The sequence below is a fragment of the Lynx rufus genome, unplaced genomic scaffold (assembly GCF_022079265.1).
Source record: "Lynx rufus isolate CCGP_SWC_20201006 ecotype Redwood Valley unplaced genomic scaffold, mLynRuf1.p SCAF_1, whole genome shotgun sequence".
NCBI lineage: Eukaryota > Metazoa > Chordata > Mammalia > Carnivora > Felidae > Lynx > Lynx rufus.
In genome coordinates, this window is record NW_025814823.1 from 85,501,067 (window position 1) to 85,522,017 (window position 20,951).

Consider the following 20,951-nt stretch of genomic DNA (forward strand, 5'->3'; position numbering starts at 1 on the left):
CTGTAGAGTCCCTCCCTTCTGTGCCAGAGCACTGGCCCAGATAGCGTGCGCAGCTGGGGAAGAGAGCGCTGCTATCAGCGGGGCCAGGCGACTTCCAGCCTGCCATGGCCTCTGGGGCACCTGGGGAGCGGTTGCGCGAGGAGGCTAGGTGCCCGGTGTGTCTGGATTTCCTTCAGGATCCGGTCAGCGTGGCCTGTGGCCACAGCTTCTGCCTCAGGTGCATCTCGGAGTTCTGTGAGAAGTCTGACAGCGCTCAGGGCGGCCTCTATGCCTGCCCGCAGTGCCGGGGCCCCTTTGGGCTGGAGAGCTTTCGGCCCAACCGGCAGCTGGCCAGCCTGGTGGACAGCGTGCGGCAGCTGGGGCTTGGCGCGGGGCCGGTGGGAGTGCGCCTGTGTGCGCAGCACTGCGAGGAACTGACCCTCTTCTGCGAAGTGGACCAGGAGGCACTGTGCTGGGTCTGTGACACGACTGCTGAACACAGGAGTCACCACACCATGCCTCTGCAAGAGGCAGCTCGGTGTTACCAGGTGAGAGTCCCTGTGCGCACCCTGCAAAGCACACGTGGAGAGGCCCCCACTGCGAGTCTGCAAATGCGGCCCAGACATCCGAGCGGACTGAGCCACAGGTGTTAGTGACAAACCCTAGGGACAAACCCACATGATACTATCCTGATCTGTGCCCTTCCCACATCCTGTCTCTCACAGCCCACATTCAAGTTCGGTCTCCTTGCCTTATAGTAACCCCCTTTTGGGACCTCTATTCAGGAGTTCAAATGCACCCTTATTTTAGACTGTCCCTTTTCCCATGAAGCCTTCCCTAGCTTTTTAGTTTCATCTTTTTTTTTTTAAAGTTTATTTATTTTGAGAGAGAGAGCAGGGGAGATGGCAGAGAGAAAGGGAGAGAATCCCAAGCAGGCTTAGTGCAGAGCCCCTAGTGGGGCTCAAACCCATAGGCCTTCAGATCATGACCTGAGCCAAGTCAAGAGTTGGATGCTCAACTGACTGAGCCACCCAGGTGCCCCTTCTCTTGGTTTTATTCTTGCTGATGCTGACATTCTGGTTCCAACAGCAAGACCTCTGGTGTGGAGGGTTGTGTTATCCAATTGGTTCTTGGTTACAGGTGTGTGTCTTTATTTTAAATACTTCTTAATAACTCCCAGTTGTATAATGCCTTGCTTTTTCATAATGCTTCTATGTTGATTAATATTGTCACCAAAACAATGCCAGGGTTTGGACACTTGTTAAGAATAGTGTCTGTGAGTACACAGCTCTGATCACTTGTAAAGTCTGCAGATGCATGTGTACCCTGACGTAAGAGTCCAGTAGGTAAGCACACAGGCCAGTCTCTCTTCAACACCTATTTGGCAGCTGATGATGTGAGCATCCTCAATGCAGACAGGACTCGTATTGGAGTATTTGGCTCTCAAAGTGGCATCTGTGAAACTCTAACAGAATTTTCCCTACTGATGCTCTTCAAGAGTTCTTTGACATATCCTGATCATGTCTTTTTTTTTAATGCTTATTTATTTTTGAGGGAGGAACTGAGAAAAAGAGAGAGAGAGAGAGCAGAGGAGGGACAGAGAGAGAGAGGGGACAGAGGATCTGAAACAGCTCCAGGCTCTGTGCTGGAGCCTGGAGGATCTGTGTTGTCAGCTCAGAGCCTTGATGCAGGGCTCAAACTTACAAACAGTGAGATCATGATCTGAGCCGAAGTCGGATGCCTAACTGACTGAGCCACCCAGGCACCCCATCTGATCATGTTTAAATTCCCAACATCTGGAACAGCTACTACCACAAAGGAGATCAAAGTCATCTTTAATCTACTGACATGTCTAACTGAATACTATCACAATGAAATAATTTGCAAACATTGAATTTCTAAAATAATAATAATGTTATTATTTTAATTTTGTTTTACTTTTTAAATTTTCTTAATGTTTATTTTTGAGAGAGAGACAGACAGAGCATGAGCAGGGGAGGGGCAGAGAGACAGGGAGACAGAGAATCTGAAACAGGCTCCTGGCTCTGAGCTGTCAGCACAGAGCTGACTCAGGGCTCAAACTCAGGAACCTGAGATCTTGACCTGAGCCAAAGTTGAATGATTAACCGATTGACCCATTCAGGTGCCCCTTAACTTTGTTTTAAATTAAGGTTTTGAGACATTTCTTACCTCAACTTCCTTGTTGACACACCTAGAAATATCTCTTAGTTTTTTGTTTGTTTGTTTGTTTGTTTGTTTGTTTGTTTTTTGTTGTTGTCATCTACAAAATTCAGGTGCCAGCTACTTTCTACCTACACTTTTAAAGCATGTTGTCCCTGCTTTCTTTTTATCCAGAAGTTACCTCAATCTAACTTGATTGCATGTAATATGTCTCAAGAAGTTCCTTATATTTCAGTAGTCCTTAATTAAATGCCAGATAAATATCTTTTAAACTCCTTCACCTGTCAGTCAAGACTTTCTAGGGCCCCAACTTCTGTTTCCACAGTTCTTGTCTTAACCAACCATGAGGTCCAACAAAACCAGCCTGATCACTGTGGTCCCCAAACAGGCCACATCTTTTTCCCCTCCTTGCTTTTGCTCACAGTTTCTTCTGCCCAAGGGAGCTTTCCTCTAAGTGTCACAGTTCTATTTCTTGCAAACACTAAAACCAATGCCACTTCCCCCATCTTGTCAAACGTTTCCATAAATTCTACTGCTAGTTTATGTAGAGCGCTATGGATAAGATTATAGAAGTTTCTTTTTAAAGTCAATTGTTGTTTAAGACTTATTAAATGGCTTTAGAAAGAGTCCCCCCCCCCATTTTTCCTAAGATTTATTGAATGACTTGGGACAAATTTAAAAATATGCATATTGCGTATCTTTATGGGTGTTCTCTGTAGATAAAATGTATGTTTATTTCTAGCAGTGGTTGAAAGGAGATATAGTTTCTGTTTTTTTTGTTAATTCCTCATAAGATTTATGACATTCTCTATTTTCTTTTCATTTAAGCATTAGTAATTTGCAAGGTTTCAGTTGACCAAATAATAATAAACAATTTTCTTATTATAAATCAATAAATAATTTTAAGAAGTTTAAATATATAGATACAAGGAATAACATCACTTTTGGGGTGCCTGGGTGGCTTAGTCAGATGAGCATCCAACTTCGGCTCAGGTCATGATCTCACAGTTCATGAGCTCAAGCCCCACATTGGGCTCTCTACTGTCAGTGCGGAGCCTGCTTTGGATTCTTTCTCTCCCTCTCTGTCTGTCCCTCTCCTGCTCACTCTGTCTGTCTCTCTCAAAATAAGTAAATGTTAAATCAGATTATTAAAAAAAAAAAGGTATACACTTTCAACCAAGCACTAATTAAGATGCAATTTTGTCTACTGAACATTTGATGCTAACTAGTTTTTATATATCCATTGCAAGTATTTTTTTTCCCAAAATTGGTGGCATATTATATAAAATACACTTATTTCAATTTATTTTATAATTGTGAATATTTCTTGTCATTCAGTATTTTGCAACACACTATTTTAGTTCCATCATGTTAATATAAAATATATTTTTCTCACTCTCTTATTGTTGACACTTGAAGTTACAATTCTACTATTTTGTTTATTTTATTTCATTTTATTTTATTACTTACTTAATTTATTTTGAAAAGCACTTGTTAGCATTTCAAGCTACCAGGATGCAAACTCCCAACACCCCATCACCACACCCTTAATCTTCTTCTCAGCTCTTCTGCTGAGGAATTTGACCTTCTCCATAACAGACTGTATTGGGACCTTTCTGTTTCCCCAAACTTTGTAGTAGCTGGATCATACCACATCAATGATAGGGGCAGCTCCAGTCTTGTTTCTCACAGCATTTCCCGGTGTCTGCTCACTGACGTGTCCACTGTTTATCAAGGCTAACAGTAGAGCAGACACTTTGGTTCCTCTTTAAGTGGTAATGTCTCACTTATATCACCTTTTCCAAAGTAACCTGGGCAATATTTGTGGAGGTTAGTTGATAACTATGGTGATTCATGAGGCCAGCATTACCCTGGCCTCCTGGGTGCTTCTGTGCTTCCCAGTGCAGCCATGGCTGTGGCTCATGTGGCCCCTAAGCTTCAAGATCTTCTGCAATATGGATGGTATGTCCACAGCCCAAAGGAAAGAGAGTCCTACTATTTTAAATTTTGCTGCAATGAACATATATTTAGATAAACCTTTAATTATACCTGGCATTAATACTTAAAAATATATTTATATTTTACTTAATCCTTAATGAGGTTAAACATTTTTATGTGCTCACTAAAGCCTGTTTTAATTGATCTTTGTATTTCCTGGTTAACCTAGTTGATGCCAGGTACTGAAATAGGGCATATACAATGGGTTCAGTGTATCTTTCCAAACAGGTAAAGCTCCAGAGGGCCCTGGAAATGGTAAGAAAGAAGATGGAGGAGGCCTTGACTCAGGAGGTCAATGTGGGGAAGAAAACTATCATTTGGAAGGTAAGAGATTCTTGGAACTTCAGGAGGCTTGCTTTTCTGAAAGATCCAAGTTTGGGTCATTAAATTACTGTTCAACCATTTTCCCTGCTCCAGTACTTTTGTTCCATTTATATACTTGCTCTTGGGAAACATCTCAGTGTCATCCTGGGTCATCCCATACCCGCAAATTACATCATGTATGCGTGTTCTTTTTATCTCTATTAATAGTACCCCAATCCAAATTGTAAATAGATAGTTTTACTGATCTTAATCTTACTATAATTTACTGCTCTATTCCTAATACCTAGAAAAGAGTCTCATACTATCATCACTAGTTTAAAATATATGTATTTGTGTGTGTATATGTATATATATATATATATATATATGTGTGTGTGTGTGTGTGTGTGTATAGGATGAATGGCATAATAAATACTTCGCAGCATTGATAGATATGAAATATAGCTAATAGTGATCATCTTACAGATAGGAAGATAATGTGAACTTTCACCTCTTTTCAGTAATTCATATATATATCTTTTTTTTTTACAGTTCATCAGTTTTTTCACTTAACTCTTCATACACACACACATGCATACACACACACCACACACAGTGATTTCAATCTGCAGTGATTTTGCCCTCTAAAGGATATTTTACAATATATGTAGATATTTTTGGTTCTCACAATTTGGCGGGGGGGAGTGGGCTTGCTACTGGAATTTCATGCGTGAAGGGTAAGCATGCTGCTAAACACCATACAAAGCACAGGACAGCCCATGGAAGCTCATAATTAAAAAAATAAATTTAATGTTTATTTATTTTTGAGAGAGAGATACATCGTGAGTGGGGGATGGGCAGAGAAAGAGGGAGACACAGAATATGAAGCAGGTGCCAGGCTGTGAGCTGTCAGCACAGAACCTATGCAGGTCTCAAACCCACTAACCTTGAGATCATGACCTGAGCTGAAGTCGGATGCTTAACCGACTGAGCCACTCAGGTGCCCCATTTTAAAAAAAAAAAAAAATTTAATGTGAAACTCATAATAAAGAATAGTCTGGTAAGATATCATTAGGGTCAAGATTGAGAAACTATACATAGAAGTTATATGTAAATAATATATAACATATATAGGATTTATTTTATAGAGTATTTCTATTATTTGTCTGTCTCCAAATAACCCTTATTCTGTGATCATATTCTATAATGTTTCTAATTATATTTTTAAGGTTATTTATTTTGAGAGAGAGAGAGAGAGAGAGAAAGAGCAAGCACATGAATGCACACCAGAGTGGGGAGGGGCAGAAAGAGAGGTAGAGAGAGAATCTCAAGCAAGCTCTGTACTGTCAGCATGGTGATGAGCCCAACGTGGGGCTTGAACTCACAAATTGTGAGATCATGACTTGAGCTGAATGAAATCAAGAGTCAAAGGCTTAATGGACTGAGCCATTAGGTGCTCCTATATTTTTCTAATTCTTTCCTTACTCTTTTCTTAAAATTTTTGTTTTATACACTATCCTCAGACAGATATTTCCATAAGGACCATTTAGGCTACATTTTTCTTCTGTGTTGAGTCTTATCTTTTTCTATTGCTATGCAATATATAGTTAATGTATGTAGTTACATGTAGTTAAATACTTAATGATAATTTTTGTTCTTTATGGGCTAATAATCCAAGTCTCTCTCCCTCCCTCTCTCTCTGCTCTGCTCCCCAACTTGTGCTCTCTGTCTCTAACATAATAATGATAATTAAAAAATAAAATAAAAAGTGATAGCTTATGCCCTTTAATCAAACCAAGGCATTATAATGTTTAGCAATGAGCCTGGGAATCCAAAATGAGAGACTGTGGGAGGTTAACTTGCCACCTATACTCAGTTTAAAGCTAGTTTTCCACATATCAGTATGAAGAGAATAAAATTTATGTCTCTGTGTATAATAATGCTGCATCAAAGCATATTCCTTAGGTCTATTTAAAAAATGTAGATGTGAGATTTGGGTGGAAATCAGTATTAATTTCCTGAAGTCAACTCTGCGGTAAATGGCCTGACAATCATTTATTTACTTTTGGGCTATACAGAGAATGTTAGCCTTAGGTTTCACAATTACAATATTACTAAGTAATATTCACATCTCTACTCTCTAAGACTCTTTTTCACATTTACAAATCTAGGTCTCTGTAAGCTCTTAAGTTATTTCCACCCTGTTCTCATTCTAGTGAATATTTTTTTTTTAAATCAGGCTCTTTTTTGTTTAAGTTTATTTATTTATTTTGAGAGAGAGTGCAATTGGGGGGGGGGCAGAGAGAGAAGGAGACAGGGAATCCCAAGCAGGCTCTGCACTGTCAGCACAGAGCCAGACATAGGGCCTGAGCCCACCAACTTTGAGATCATGACCTGAGCTGATCCCAGTGCTTAAGGAACTGAGCCACCCAGATGTCCCTCTAGTGTAATAATCTATAATGTATTTTATGTATAGTATAATAATGTATTTTAACTTCATTATGCAACTATTCCTTGCTAGTCATTCTGCTCAGCAATTTAATAGATATGCAATTTTAATTCCCATACCATACACCTGTTTCCCCATATTTTATTTATGTTTTTTTTTTTTTTTTCAACGTTTATTTATTTTTGGGACAGAGAGAGACAGAGCATGAACGGGGGAGAGGCAGAGAGAGAGGGAGACACAGAATCGGAAACAGGCTCCAGGCTCTGAGCCATCAGCCTAGAGCCTGATGCGGGGCTCGAACTCACGGACCGCAAGATCGTGACCTGGCTGAAGTCGGACGTTTAACCGACTGTGCCACCCAGGCGCCCCATATGTTTTATTTTATCTTAGAGAGAAGGCACAATCAGGGGAGAGGGACAGAGGGAGAGAGAGAGCATCTTTTTTCTTTTTTTAAATTTTTTTAACATTTACTCATTTTTGAGTGACAGAGTATGAGGGGGGGGAGTGGCAGAGAGGGGGGAGACACAGAATCTGAAGCAGGCCCCAGGTTCTGAGCTGTCAGCACAGAGCCTGATGTGGGGCTCCACTTCATGAACCGCGAGATCATGACCTGAGCCGAAGTTGGACGCTTAACAGACTGAGCCACCCAGGTGCCCAGAGAGAGAGAGAGAGAGAGAGAGAGAGAGAGAATCTTAAGCGGGCCTCATGCTCAGCAAGCTCGATCACATCACCCTGGGATCATGACCTGAGACAATATTAAGAGTTAGAGGTTCAACTGACTGAGCCATGCAGGTACCTCTCTCCATATTTTATTTTATTATTTTTTTAAATAAAGTTTATTTATTTATTTTGAGAGAGACAGAGTGAGTGGGGGAGGGGAAGAGAGAGAATTGCAAGTAGGCTTCATGCTGTCAGCGCAGAGCACACAGGGCTTGAACTCATGAAGTACAAGATCCTGACCTGAGCCGAAATCAAGAGTGGGATGCTCAACCAACTCAGCCACCCAGGTGCCTCTCCCCATATTTAAAATGGGGCTCCAAAACTTGCCTATAAAAGTGCCTTGCACCCAACTCCATGGCAAAATGGGAACCCAAATCCAACTGTCTTCTCAAACTCTACTGGCCTCTGGTTCCTGCATGTTGTTAAAATGCAGCCCATTCATTCACAGACATTGCCTCCAGCCTCACTGTCCCATACCTGCATGGGGAAGCCAGACGCTGTGCCCCCACTGCTGATGCTCTGATCCCCTGTGTTACTCCAGGAAAAAGTGGAGATGCAGAGGCAGCGCTTCAGGCTGGAGTTTGAGAAGTATCGTGGCTTCCTGGCCCATGAGGAGCAGCTCCAGCTGCGGAGGATGGAGGAGGAGGAGCGAGCCACCCTGCAGAGACTGCGGCACAGCAAGAACCTTCTGGGGCAGCAAAGCAGGGCTCTGAAGGAGCTGGCTGAGGAGCTGGAGGAGAGGTTCCAACGCCCAGCTCTGGGGCTGCTGGAGGTAAGCCTGGGCGCCTCCGGCACAGGGAGGCTCAAGTGCCAGACCACAGGGACAAATAGCCGCTTTCAGAGACAAATCACATAGTCATTCATGCTTTTTAGCAAAAGGACACCCTAGAATGTATGTGTGAGGCACCTTAATTCGAAGTCCTAGCATCAGAATGAGAAGGGACCCTACACAATTCTATAAAATAGTTCATAGTAGAGAGAAAAGTTTAAGTATTTTTTAAAAAGTAAAATTAATTCGGTATCTTACCTATAAGGTTAACCAGAAAATGGACAATCTATGCTATGTTTCCTGCAAAACACTTCTTTTTAAATTTTTTAACATTTACTTTTTTTTTTTTTTGAGAGAGAGAGAGAGAGAGAGCGAGAGAACAGGGGAGGGGCAGAAAGAGAGGGAGACACAGAATCTGTAGCAGGCTCCAGGCTCTGAGCTATCAGCACAGACCCCAATGCCAGGCTCAAACTCATGAACCTTGAGATCATGATCTGAGCCTAAGTCAGACATTTAACTGTGAGCCACCCAGGGGCTTCATGAAAAACACTTCTTAAAACTTCATAGTCAATCTGTCAATGATGATATGCTGTATTTCAGTGATGGCCAATTCCAAAAGTCTTTGGTAATCCATTTCAATGTCAGAGCTGAAAATATGAATGATGGTTTAACTTGTTCAGCTTGAAGTTTTCCTGTTAAATCTTATGGCAAACACTAATTTCCTTGTCCATATTGCATGCCTATTCCAGGCAATGTGAAGAGGGATTCAGTGGGTTTCGTGCAGTTTCCTTATAATCAGTAGGGATTATACAGCAGAGACACAAATAACAAGAAAAAATATTTGTTCTTAACCCTCCAGGAGGTCATCAAAATCCCAAGTGAACTGAGAAAGTCATTGTTGTTAATGTACGCATATTATCATGATAGAATCTACTGCAGTCAAAGATTTCTGGGCATATTTCATTCTGTCTCATCCCCAGTGACTCATCAGGATATTCTGAACTAAGTAATTCATATCATCCCTAGCCACTGACCCACAGATTCCACCTTGTCTGAGTTAGTTCCAGACACTGAAAGTACCATGAAATAAAAATTCATATTAACTATCTATATAATGTTTACAAGTACAATGAATAAACAGCACTGGTTACATAGTTGGGGAAGGTCATTGAATGAATGAACTTACAATGCATTTTTATTTATTTTGTCTATTTTAATTCATTTTGTCTTCAATATATCTGTATCTACACAAAATTTATTATTATTATTATTACTATTACTATGCTCATTTCCTTGTAAGCACACTAAGTATGAGAAAGGAATTAATTTTCTGAATTTCAGACAGTAAATATACACAGAAAGTTTAACATTTTCCTTTTTTCTAATTTTTATATATATTTTTAATGTTTATTCATTTTTGTGTGAGAGACAGAGTGTGAGCATGGGAGGGGCAGAGAGATAGAGCGAGACAGAATCTAAAGCAGGCTCCAGGCTATGAGCTGTCAGCACAGAGCTCGATGCAGGGCTCAAAAACACAAGCTGTGAGATCATGACCTGAGTTGAAGTCAGATGCCCAACCGACTGAGCCACTCAGGTGCCCTTAATATTTTCAATAATAATATTCATCATCTTATCTTACTATATCTCAAAACACACCATTACTTTTTTTTTACATTTATTTATTTTTGAAAGAGAGAGAGCACAAGTTGGGGAGGGGTACAGAGAGGGAGACAGAATCTGAAGCAGGCTCCACGTTCTGAGCTGTCAGCACAGAGCCAGATGAGGGGCTTGAATTCACCAACCATAAAATCATGACTTGAGCTGAAGTTGGAAATTTAACCAACTGAGCTACCCAGGTGCCCCACAAAACACACAATTTAAAACTAGCATTTATTAGCACCAAAAGTTGTTAAAATGATTTATAGTACAAATCTTAGGGAGAATATATTCTAAAATTATTTATGTTGATTGTTATATCCACCTTTGCCTTTCTTCCTCAGTACCAGTAAGCAGCATTTTACCCTCCCACCCCCCAAAGCCTGCCAGTCCCATAAAAAATAATTATTTCCCTGCGTTTATGCCTTCTGAAAATTATCTACCACGTGGGTATTTTTTAGAGGGAAAAGGAAAATTTAAGGCAGGTGATTTATTTAAATAATCTCCTTTGAGATAAAATGTTGCTATTAGTTAATGACTTTCTTTTTTATCCAGTTAGTAAACCTACTTCCATATGAGTTTGTAGCTATGGTAGGTTGGTTCAACGAATGAGGAATTTGGGGTTTTCTTACAGAGACATTGGGAGTAATATTTTTTTGTCTATACCTTTCATCATCCCTCAAATGAATTCTGGAGACATTTATGGTCTATTTTTACCTTCATTTCATCCACATTAGTTACCAGAATGTATTTCTCTATTAAAATATCCAAATGTCAGAATTATCAATTCAAAACATTTTGATTCAAAAAATTCAAAAAATAATTCAAAAAATAATTAAGTTGGTTGATATCATAGGAGTTAACCTAAACTTTGTGTAGTCTGATTTTATTCAAATAGAGGCAAACTGATTCTATTATGTTAAAATTCATGAGAAAAGTCAACAGCCAAGTTTTGGATTTGGTTAAGAGAGATTCATGTCTCCTCTATTTTCATCTTCATAGTTAATTATTTCTGATCATTCCTAAAGAGATGTTCATAGTTTGTTTCCAATCTGTCAAAAGCAGTTCAGAGGGCTGACTCACACCTGCTTGTATTTCTCTTTTACTTTCAGGGTGTGAGAGAAGCATTGAGCAGGTATGTTTACTTTCTGAATCAGGGAATGGGTTTGGAGATGACAAGGAAGGTGGTTGATAAGTCCTACTGAGAATTATTGGTTCTGTGTCCTTCTCAGAAGTAAGGATGTCACACAGGTGGAACTGGAGAACATCCCCATGGAGCTGAAGACAATGTGTCACATCCCTGGGATGAGGGAAATGTTGAGAAAGTTCCAAGGTAGGCTGCGTCTTTGAGCTTGGAGAACTATGGAGCCCAGGGTTTGGCTGTTTTTGTAATGTGTTGCTGCAGAAGTCAGTCTGCAGAAACAAACAGAACCCAAAGTTTACTGACTAAAATCAGTAAAGGGCTATTTTTAAATCATGTCATTGGCTTCTTTCTGGATTGTGGAGGCTTTTGTTTCGCCTCATCTCCCTCTGGGAGCCATGCCCAACCTCCTTTCCGTTGCTGGTAGCTTTGGGAAAGGGCACGGTTATGGTGATTTGGGCACTGCTTGTAAAGGCAACCACACTGCAGTGGAACACTGGCTTCCCTAAAGATTTTATTAAGTAAAGTGAGTCACATGGCCATGCCGAGTTATAAGGGTGGGTGGGAGAGAACACTTTGTTCAGAAGAAAGAAAACTGGGATATGTGTATAATTATAAAAAATATCAGAGGTACTAACACACATTTTAGCTACATTTAGTTAGAACAACATAGACTTGAAAGTGTGTTTCTTAGTTTATTAACTGTGATTTGAGTAAAATTAGTTCCAATGAATATTCATTTCCCTGTTTATAAAATGCTGAAAAATGTATTATTGTTTGGAAGACTAAATGAATGATATTTGAAAGCAGAAAAATAACCAATATAAAAGCCTTAAGGTACATCCAATAAGAGATTTGATCTTTTTTAATTTTTTTTTAACGTTTATTTTTGAGACAGAGAGAGACAGAGAATGAATGGGGGAGGGTCAGAGAGAAGGAGACACAGAATCTGAAACAGGCTCGAGGCTCTGAGCTGTCAGCACAGAGCCCGATGGGGGGCTGGAACTCATGGACCACAAGATCATGACCTGAGCCGCAGTCCGACGCTCAACTGATTGAGCCACCCAGGTGCCCCAGGATTTGATTTATTATTTGTCACTTGAGGAGGAGCCAATGATATTCAATCAATTACTTCTGTGTACAAATAACTGTGGTGACATAAATTTGTCTATTAGATTTGATTATTCTGTTCTTTAAAACAATATAGATTCAATATTTGTATTTATTTTTTATTTTGTGTATTTTTAATGCTTATTTTTATTTTTGAGAGAGAGAGAGAGAGCACGAACAGGGGAAGTGCAGAGAGGCAGGAAAACACAGAATCTGAAACAGGCTCCAGGCTCTTAGCTGTCAGCACAGAGCCTGATGCAGGGCTCGAACTCACAAATTATGAGATCATGACCTGAGTCAAAGTCGAACATTCAACTGACTGAGCCACCCAGGTACCATTGTATTTATTTTTTAAAATTCACGTTATATGCAGCAATGAAAACAAACTGTGGCTAAATACTGGTTTCACTACTTACAGGGAGACAGCTTTGACCCATATTGAGAAAACCCATGTTACCAGTCCTGCTCCTGCTTAATGATGGGAAAATTAATATATACCAACTGCATGAATTGTTACAATTTATTAAACTCTCATAATCAGTGTCATAATATTCCCATTTCTTTTACTGAATTAAATAATTAATGAATCAATTCAATAAAATGAATTTATGCCAGTCACTACTCTAAGTATTGAAATATGTTATTGAACAATAACAAAAAATCCTACAAATCCATAACTTTGTGTTGTAAATATTTACTTAAATTATGCAAAATACACAGAATGTTAGAAGATTATACAGAATATAAGGTAAGGGTAGCCAGAAGTTCGTGGGGTAGGGCATCTAAACTTGAATTTGACAATAAAGGAGGGCCCCTTCAGGGATAACTCATCAGATATCTAATCTGAAAGAAAACATTCCAGGCAATAGAAACAATGAGTGCCCATGCCTGAGATAGAAATATAGAAGATGTGTTTCAGGAACTATGAGGTCTCTGTAGCTGGGGAAGAATTAACAAGGGGAGAGTCAGAGAGGCCAAGACAAGACCAATTAGCACAGGGTGGTATGGGCAGGTCACTGTGAGCAGGAAGCTTTACCTTTGAGTAAACAGGAAATCAGTAAAAAACTGTGAATGGAGGAATAGCATGATTATATTAATGTTTTGAGAGGCTCACTCTGTATGCTTCACTGAGAATAAATTCAAAGGGGGCAAGGCTTTATGTGGGAAAAGTAATTAGGAGCCTTTGCAATAATTCCATTAGAGATTGTGGATTGGATCGGAGTGGTACTGTTGGAGGCGCTGAGGTATGTACAGAATCTTAGCATATTTTGAAGGTAGAGCTGGCAAGATCTGCTGTTGGATTAGATGTGAGTTGTCAGAGAAAGAGAAAAGTCTGAAATGACCCAAAGATTTAAATCTCTAGAGCTGGTGTAAGGAAGTTGCCATTTACATTGATGGTTAAAGGGCAGGTGAGGCAGAAGGAGGGGAGTTGGGTTTTGAGCATATCAATCTTGTGATGAGTATTAAATCTCAAAAGTTTGATGTCAGGTAGGCAAATGATTTTGCAAATATGGAGTTTCAGGAGAAAGGTCTAAGGTAGAGATATGCATTTGGAGTCGGTAAGCATATGAATGGAATTAAATTAAATCAATGAGCCAACCAGCCCAAGAACTATTGTGTGCTGAGACAGAAAGAAGAGGTCCAGGTCCTGAGACCACTGGTTTCTCCAATGGCAGTGATGGAGAAGAGGAGAAAACAAGAAAGGGGATCAAGAAGGAGTGAGGAGAAAAGAGGGAAGGAAAGCATGATGATGGCTGCCTTTGGGAAAGAGAAAGGAGGTTTTTCAGAACAAGGGTATTCTCAACAGCATTAATGCTACACAGAAGTAATTTAAGGTGAACTCATCAGTGTGGAGGTCACTGAGGAGATGGACACGGACAGTTTGATTACAGTGTTGTTATATCATGATGAGCAATTGAATCTAACAGAGAAGGGTGGGGAAGGAATTGGAGACAGACCATATTAGAAACCATGTCACAGATTTATTTTCTTATAAATGGAGCAAGGAAGTGTGGTGGCTGGGAAATAATGTGTAAAGACATAACATACATCAAATACACCTAGCACAATTCCATGGAAAACCATGTCTCAGTCTGTTATTTATGACTTCTAGAATATGGAGAGACCACATAAGCTCTGATTCTGAGTCTCCTCAGCTGTAATGTGGGGATGATAATGGCCACTCTATGGGTGGGTAAATGCATTAGCAGAGATGAGGTATTATTTATGTGACCAACTCAGGTTTGGGTTTCAACACAAGATCGCTAGAAGTGGTCATTGGAATAGTATTTGTTATTATGATATTAAAAATAAAACTATGTTGATGAAATTTATTATTTTGAATATTTATAAGACAAGACACTGAATATTTTACATCCTTCCTTCTTCACTGAGATTTCACACATGCACAAGTAAAACTTCACATCAATCTGACTGGGACTTCACAGCATCAATATTGGTTTTCTATTGGTGTATAACAAATTACCACAGACTTAACTGCTTAAAACCTCACATGCTTATTAGCTCATAATTATACAGATCAGACATCCATGTGGGATCAGCTAATTTTTCTTCTTATGGTTTCACAAGATCAACATTAAAGTGTTGGCCAAGCTGGTCTTCTCTGAAGAGTCTGGGGAAGAATCCACTCCCAAGTTTATTCAGTTTATAGGCATAATGTAGTCCTGACAGTTGTAGGGCTGAGATCCCCATTTTAAGAATTTGTGTGATTATATTAGATCCACTCAGATAATCTTCCTCTTTTCAAATAACATAACATAATCCTGAGAGTAGCACCAGGGTCTGAAGGTCATGGAGCTCATCTTAGAATTCTGCCTACCACAGTAACATAACTTTGAAAGTAGTGGATTTCAAATTAATGAAATTTTCCTATGGATTTTGAGAAAAAAAAATAAATGCGGAAGATTTTCCTAAGAACACCCAAGTGCTCTGAATTTAGATGAAAGGAATCTAAATGGCCATGCACATGGTTTGTCATATTATCAATGGTTATGTTTTTATTGAGGCAATAATGAGTTCTGAATCATGTAGAGGTAACTGAGGAATACACAAGTGAGTGATGAAGAAAATAGTCAGCCACCTGCAAGGTAAAATATTTATTTCACTTTCTCTAGGAGTTAATAGAGAGAGAAATGGAGAGTATTATGGACTATTATCCATAATATTGTGGCTTCCTAAGTTTTTACCTGTCTTTTCTGACGTTTCATATGTCCCACAAAATTCTTCCCACAGTTGATGTCAAGCTGGACCCTGTCACAGCGCATCCTAGCCTCCTCTTGACTGCTGATCTGCGCAGTGTGCAGGACGGAGAGCTGTGGAGGGATCTCCCCAACAACCCGGAGCGATTTGATACATGGCCCTGTGTCCTGGGTTTGCAGAACTTCTCCTCAGGGAGGCATTACTGGGAGGTCATGGTAGGAGAAAGAGCAGAGTGGGGTGTAGGTGTCTGTCGAGAGACGGTGCTGAGAAAGGGGGAGACCACACCCTCTCCTGAGAACGGAGTCTGGGCCATGTGGCTGCTGAAAGGAAATGAGTACATGGTCCTTGCCTCCCCATCTGTACCTCTCCTCCACCTGGAACGGCCTCACTGCATTGGGATTTTTTTGGACTATGAAGCAGGTGAAATCTCCTTTTACAATGTAACAAATGGGTCTTACATCTACACATTCAACCAACTGTTCTCTGGTATTCTCCGACCTTACTTTTTCATCTGTGACACGATTCCTCTTACCTTGCCACCTATGACAGATGTGGAGTCAGAAAATTGGGCATCCAGGGGTCATCTTTACTCTGCTTCTAATGTTGGACATGATCATTCCTAAAATTCTGTTCCTGAGAATTTTATGCCTAGCAAGTTTTCCTGGAGTGGAATCGGGAGGATGCAAATATGCTAAGCCCCAAAATGTCCCCATTTAGATCAGCACTTTAATCCTTATTGCTATGGACATTTTTCCATGAGGACAAAACAGAAAATATGAAATATTTGCATCTGGAGGAGGATTACAGAGCATAATTTTAGAAATGCAGCAATCTCAAGTCTTTCCAGGTGGTGCTACAGATTTTCTTGATGAGGCTTTCTTCAAGTGAATGGACCTGGTGTTAAACAAAGATTTCTATACATTCATTATAATTTCACATTCATTTTTATATCCTTTTGTTCCAAGTCTTCGATATATTGAGAATAAGAAATGTCATTTTTTTTTTTAGAAATGGCAATTCCTAAATTCATGGAGAACAGTCCAATACAGCATCAGATCTATAATTCTGTATCTCCCTCTCCTTATTTCCCTTCTCTTCTCTCATTCTTTCTGTGTGTTTGTCTCCGTCTCTAACTTTTTCTCTTTCTTGCTCTTGACTTTTTTTTCTGTCTCTACCTCTTCTTGTTTAGCCTTCCATTTTTCTCTAGATTAACAAATTCAGGACCATTTCTTTTATTCAATTTTCCTATGACTACATTCATTTACTCTTTGAATCCTCTTTGTACTGAGACTAATTTCTGAGGATTCTGGAATCCATTTCTTTCATTCTGATATAACTGATTACCACACCATACCCCTCTGAGACTGCCATTTTTCCCTTTATCTTTGGAGACATGTTTTAGAGTAGGAATTTCTCAAAATTCTGATGCAACTAGTTCTTTGACTTAGCCATTTACTAGTTTAAGACCTCAACACCTTTCTCTTTAGGTCTCAGCTACTTAATATGGTTCCTATATGTGGAAAAATGATATGGATCTTAGAATTCTATGGCAAATATTTAAGATCATGATTGATACGATTGGTTTTAATTAAACTTTCTACTTAAATACAATATAAAGATGATGATGACGATTATGATGATGATCTGCTAATAATATTTGACTTATCTTTAAAATATACTCTCTACTTTCCTAACAAAATTCTTAAATCATTGAAGGCTAACTTTGCTGTTATATTTCTCTGTATCTGTCTAATAAAAAATTGCGAGGCAAATGCTAAAATCCAAATGTTTAAGTGCCAAACAATTACTAATGAATGGCAAATTTAGTTAACAGTATTTTGATAATAATCTGCCAACATTTTAATCTTCCACTTTAATTCTACCTTGAATTTTAAGTATTTTTCTCTTCCAGAGAGATCTCTTTGACTAAAATCTTTCACTTACTTTCCAATAACATTATTAACATAGTTTTCTTTCTGCAATTTTTCAATATTTTTCTTTCCAGACGTTTTTCTTACATTTGGAGGACTATCATGAAGTATAATAATTTTAGAAATGGTATGATCTCAGAAACTATTACCAAATGACTCTATGAACTTTATTGATGAATCCTTACATTAAAAAAGATTTATATACATTCATGTTTGGTATATTTATATTTGATCATAAGCAAACAATTCCTCTCTCCATCTCTCCTTTCCAAATGGGGGTATTAATGTATTCTTATCTCCATCTTGGTGACAGTTTATAGACCATGAATGCCCTAGGCCTCTTCCATGCATGGTTTGAGTAGAGAACAGGCTCATGCCTTGGGTTTTAGCTCATGTTTCCCCATCATCAGGGATTAAACAGGAGCTGGCAACTTACTGTAACACCTGAGTGTTGATGTTACTGTAAGGCCAGGATCCATGACAGGAGTCAATGCAGAGAAAATACACTCAGAGCAGTAGAGACCCTTCCACATAGACATCAGGAGAAACAGAGTCACTTTTGTGAGATCTCACCTCCTTGGGGGTTCCAACACCCATTCACTTATGCTTAATGGGTAGAAGGACAACACCACATAGTCAGGGTGTGAACAGAGAATAACTAGTTCCTATGAGAAAGCAAACATCCTGGTTTCCACTGTTTCCCTCTAATGCTGTTATCTTACTTTGCATCTTACTATGATTTATGTCAATCATTAAGCCAACTTAAGTGTGCCTTCATCCCTTGTTTCCTAAACTTTGCAAGGTTTTGTGCGTCTTCCTAAAGGTTTCTTCTCTTCTTTATGGAATTCTGGTTCACTAACAGCAAACTTCTTTAAATCCTATTTAAAGATTTTTCCTATTCTCCTGAAACATACAGGAATGTGAGAGTGTGCATGTACGCATGCATGCGCACACACACACACACACACACACAGACTTCTCCATCTCAGTGGAAAGCAACACCATCTTTTCAGTTGCTCAAGCCAAGAATCTGGTTGACTTCTCTCTTGATTTCTTTGGCCCTCATCCAAACCATCAGCAAACCCTTGGTTCTACCTTCAGAACATATACAAAGCTTAGCCAGTCCTAACCACTCTGCTGCTATAACTAGTCTGAACTTCCATCCTCTTCCACTGAGTTGCTACATTCGGTTCCTAACATTAGCTGTACTCCAGCCCTTTGCACATCCATTATGGATGCTGCAGCTGGGTTATCCTTCAGCTCCCAAGACAGTACTTTGCAATGACTTTCCATTCAACTTAGATAATCTTTACAGCAAAACTTCAAACCCTGGAGTATCTGAACACCAGCTCCTTACCTGATTCTGATTTTGTGTCCCTCCACATGCTTCTGTTTTTATCTTCCTCCCTCTATCCTGGCACCTAGGCTGGGTTTACATCAGACAAGGCACTTCCCACCATGGGTCTTTCTCCCAGATGAGCCCTCTACCTGTGGTTCCATTTTCCCACATATCTCCTTTACTCATCCCATTTTTTTCATTAATCCTGCTCAAATCCAACTTCTCAGTTCAACTAAACTGTCTGAATCACGTTGGAGTCCACCCAGAACCCACTCTCCCAGTCCCCTTTACCAGGCCCAATGGAGCCTTTTTTTTCCAATATTGTACTTAACAATTTCTAAATGTATTCTATTATATTGTTGTCTTATTTATTGTGTTTATTTTTGTTTGTTTGTTTTGCCTTTTATTGGTGGAATGTAAGCACTCTGAAAGGAGGGATATCGGTCTATTGATAACAGTATTTCCAACATATCTCAAGCACCTCAAATACTGGTTTGTACATGGTTATCACTCAATTCATATTTGCTGAATAATAAATGATTGACTTTCAGGGGAAGCATTAAATCACAGATCTAAAAGTGTTTTCTGAAATGTAACATATTATACTATTATAATTATTATTTTATTATTATTACTATTATTTATAAGTACACAATCACTGTCCAGTAAAGTTTAATGTCAAGTGCTAAATGAGTAGAATCCATTTTTAGGTATACAGAAAATTTGAAAAGAAGGATCAATTTGTGAAGGTAATAAATTCTAGGAACATGATGACTTGCCATTCCCAGGTATGGTCCTATTGAGCCTCCTGTAGCTTTGATTCCCTATGACAATATGCCAACACTTTTGAATTATGCATTACCTCATATGCACTCTGTATGCCACCTTTCATACCCACTAAGGGTGTGGGGAGAATTCTGTAAAATTATATGGACTAAAACCTTTTTTTAAATTGAATCTTTCTTGCTTTATGAGACCCTCTTGATCTGAGGTTCACAGAAGAGCCAACTCCAACAGCTAAAGGGTATCTTGGGTCTCCTCTCCTCCCCATCACTTCTTACCATCATGCATGTCTCTGTTATTATACATTGGACTTTTTGTCTGGCCCAGGTCACTTTAAGGAATGACTAAAATCATAAAGAATGATTCAAAAGTCAACTGCAAACCTTAGATTCTAGTTTTTCTGAAGCTATAGCTCTCAGAGTTAGGTTTACAGTTTAACAAGACTGCATAATCTATTCAAATAACTAATTTGATAATTTCCTACTCCACCCCCTCAATCAGGTGACTGGTTTGTCAAGTGAGTTAACCAAATAAGCTAATGATTCTAACATGTTAAGAAGGTCCTGAATGAAGAAAAAAGGGAGGAGAGAGATATATGGGGCTGGTTGGACATAGGAAGTGAAATAGCTGCAGTAGGAGTTAGAAAGAACTTAGCAAATTTAGAGTTGTAATTTCAACTCTTAGTGTCCCAAAGGGCACAGAAATTGGGAACGCTGGGATTTATTAAACCTGTCTGCTCTTCAAGCATGGACCCCTCCATGCATATTTTCTGTGCGCTACTGGGTCCCTCTGTGGAATTGTTCAACAGGGAAGAGGGAACAATGGAGGTGGTCTGAATATGTATCCCATACACATTCTAGAAACCTACAAGTTATATTGATTCATTTATATGAAATATCCTCTTTGTTCCCTGACTCTGTAACTATATGTACTCAAAAGTACCCAAATAATCCTTTTGATAAATTCTCTAACTAGTTGATTCAAACTCGTCTGATTTTTCTCTGATATTTCTTGGCTGATTGCATGGATTCAATTTCTATTTATCTATTTACTTTAGTATTATTAAAAAAAATCCAACCTCATGATGTCATATTTGCCTCAATAAGGGCATTAAAAACATGGTCATGTATCCACAATCTAATAAAGTTAGAATTTCATAATAACTGCTCAAATTACCTCTAGGTTTTTTTTTTTCTGAAACTATAAGGTATAAGTTAATATATGCTGACATCTTCCTTTCAGATCTAAAAATAAATAAGTAAATAAATGAATTAAACAAAATAGTTCACCCTATTAGCTCCTTAAATTAATAATAAAATGTATATTAGTTAATGCATTTATGACATTTTTCACTAAGACAAAGAGTTCTTTGT

The 20,951-nt window shown here is 39.0% G+C and overlaps 1 protein-coding gene across 1 annotated transcript; it reads left to right on the top strand.

The window, feature by feature from the left end:
- Positions 1-17: 17 nt before the first annotated feature.
- Positions 18-19,359, top strand: TRIM58 (tripartite motif containing 58). The gene is made up of 6 exons (XM_047082252.1): positions 18-527; positions 4,387-4,482; positions 8,172-8,402; positions 11,168-11,190; positions 11,288-11,388; positions 15,559-19,359. The coding sequence occupies exons 1-6, from the start codon at positions 105-107 to the stop codon at positions 16,146-16,148; spliced, it is 1,464 nt and encodes a 487-aa protein (XP_046938208.1). The 5' UTR covers positions 18-104; the 3' UTR covers positions 16,149-19,359.
- The last annotated feature ends 1,592 nt before the right edge of the window (positions 19,360-20,951 follow it).

Coding starts and splice junctions, on each gene's coding strand:
- TRIM58 (XM_047082252.1), top strand. CDS start 105: ATGGCCTCTGGGGCACCTGGGGAGCGGTTGCGCGAGGAGGCTAGGTGC. Junction 4,483..8,171: donor AGAAAACTATCATTTGGAAG/GTAAGAGATTCT, acceptor GTGTTACTCCAG/GAAAAAGTGGAGATGCAGAG. Junction 8,403..11,167: donor CAGCTCTGGGGCTGCTGGAG/GTAAGCCTGGGC, acceptor TTTTACTTTCAG/GGTGTGAGAGAAGCATTGAG.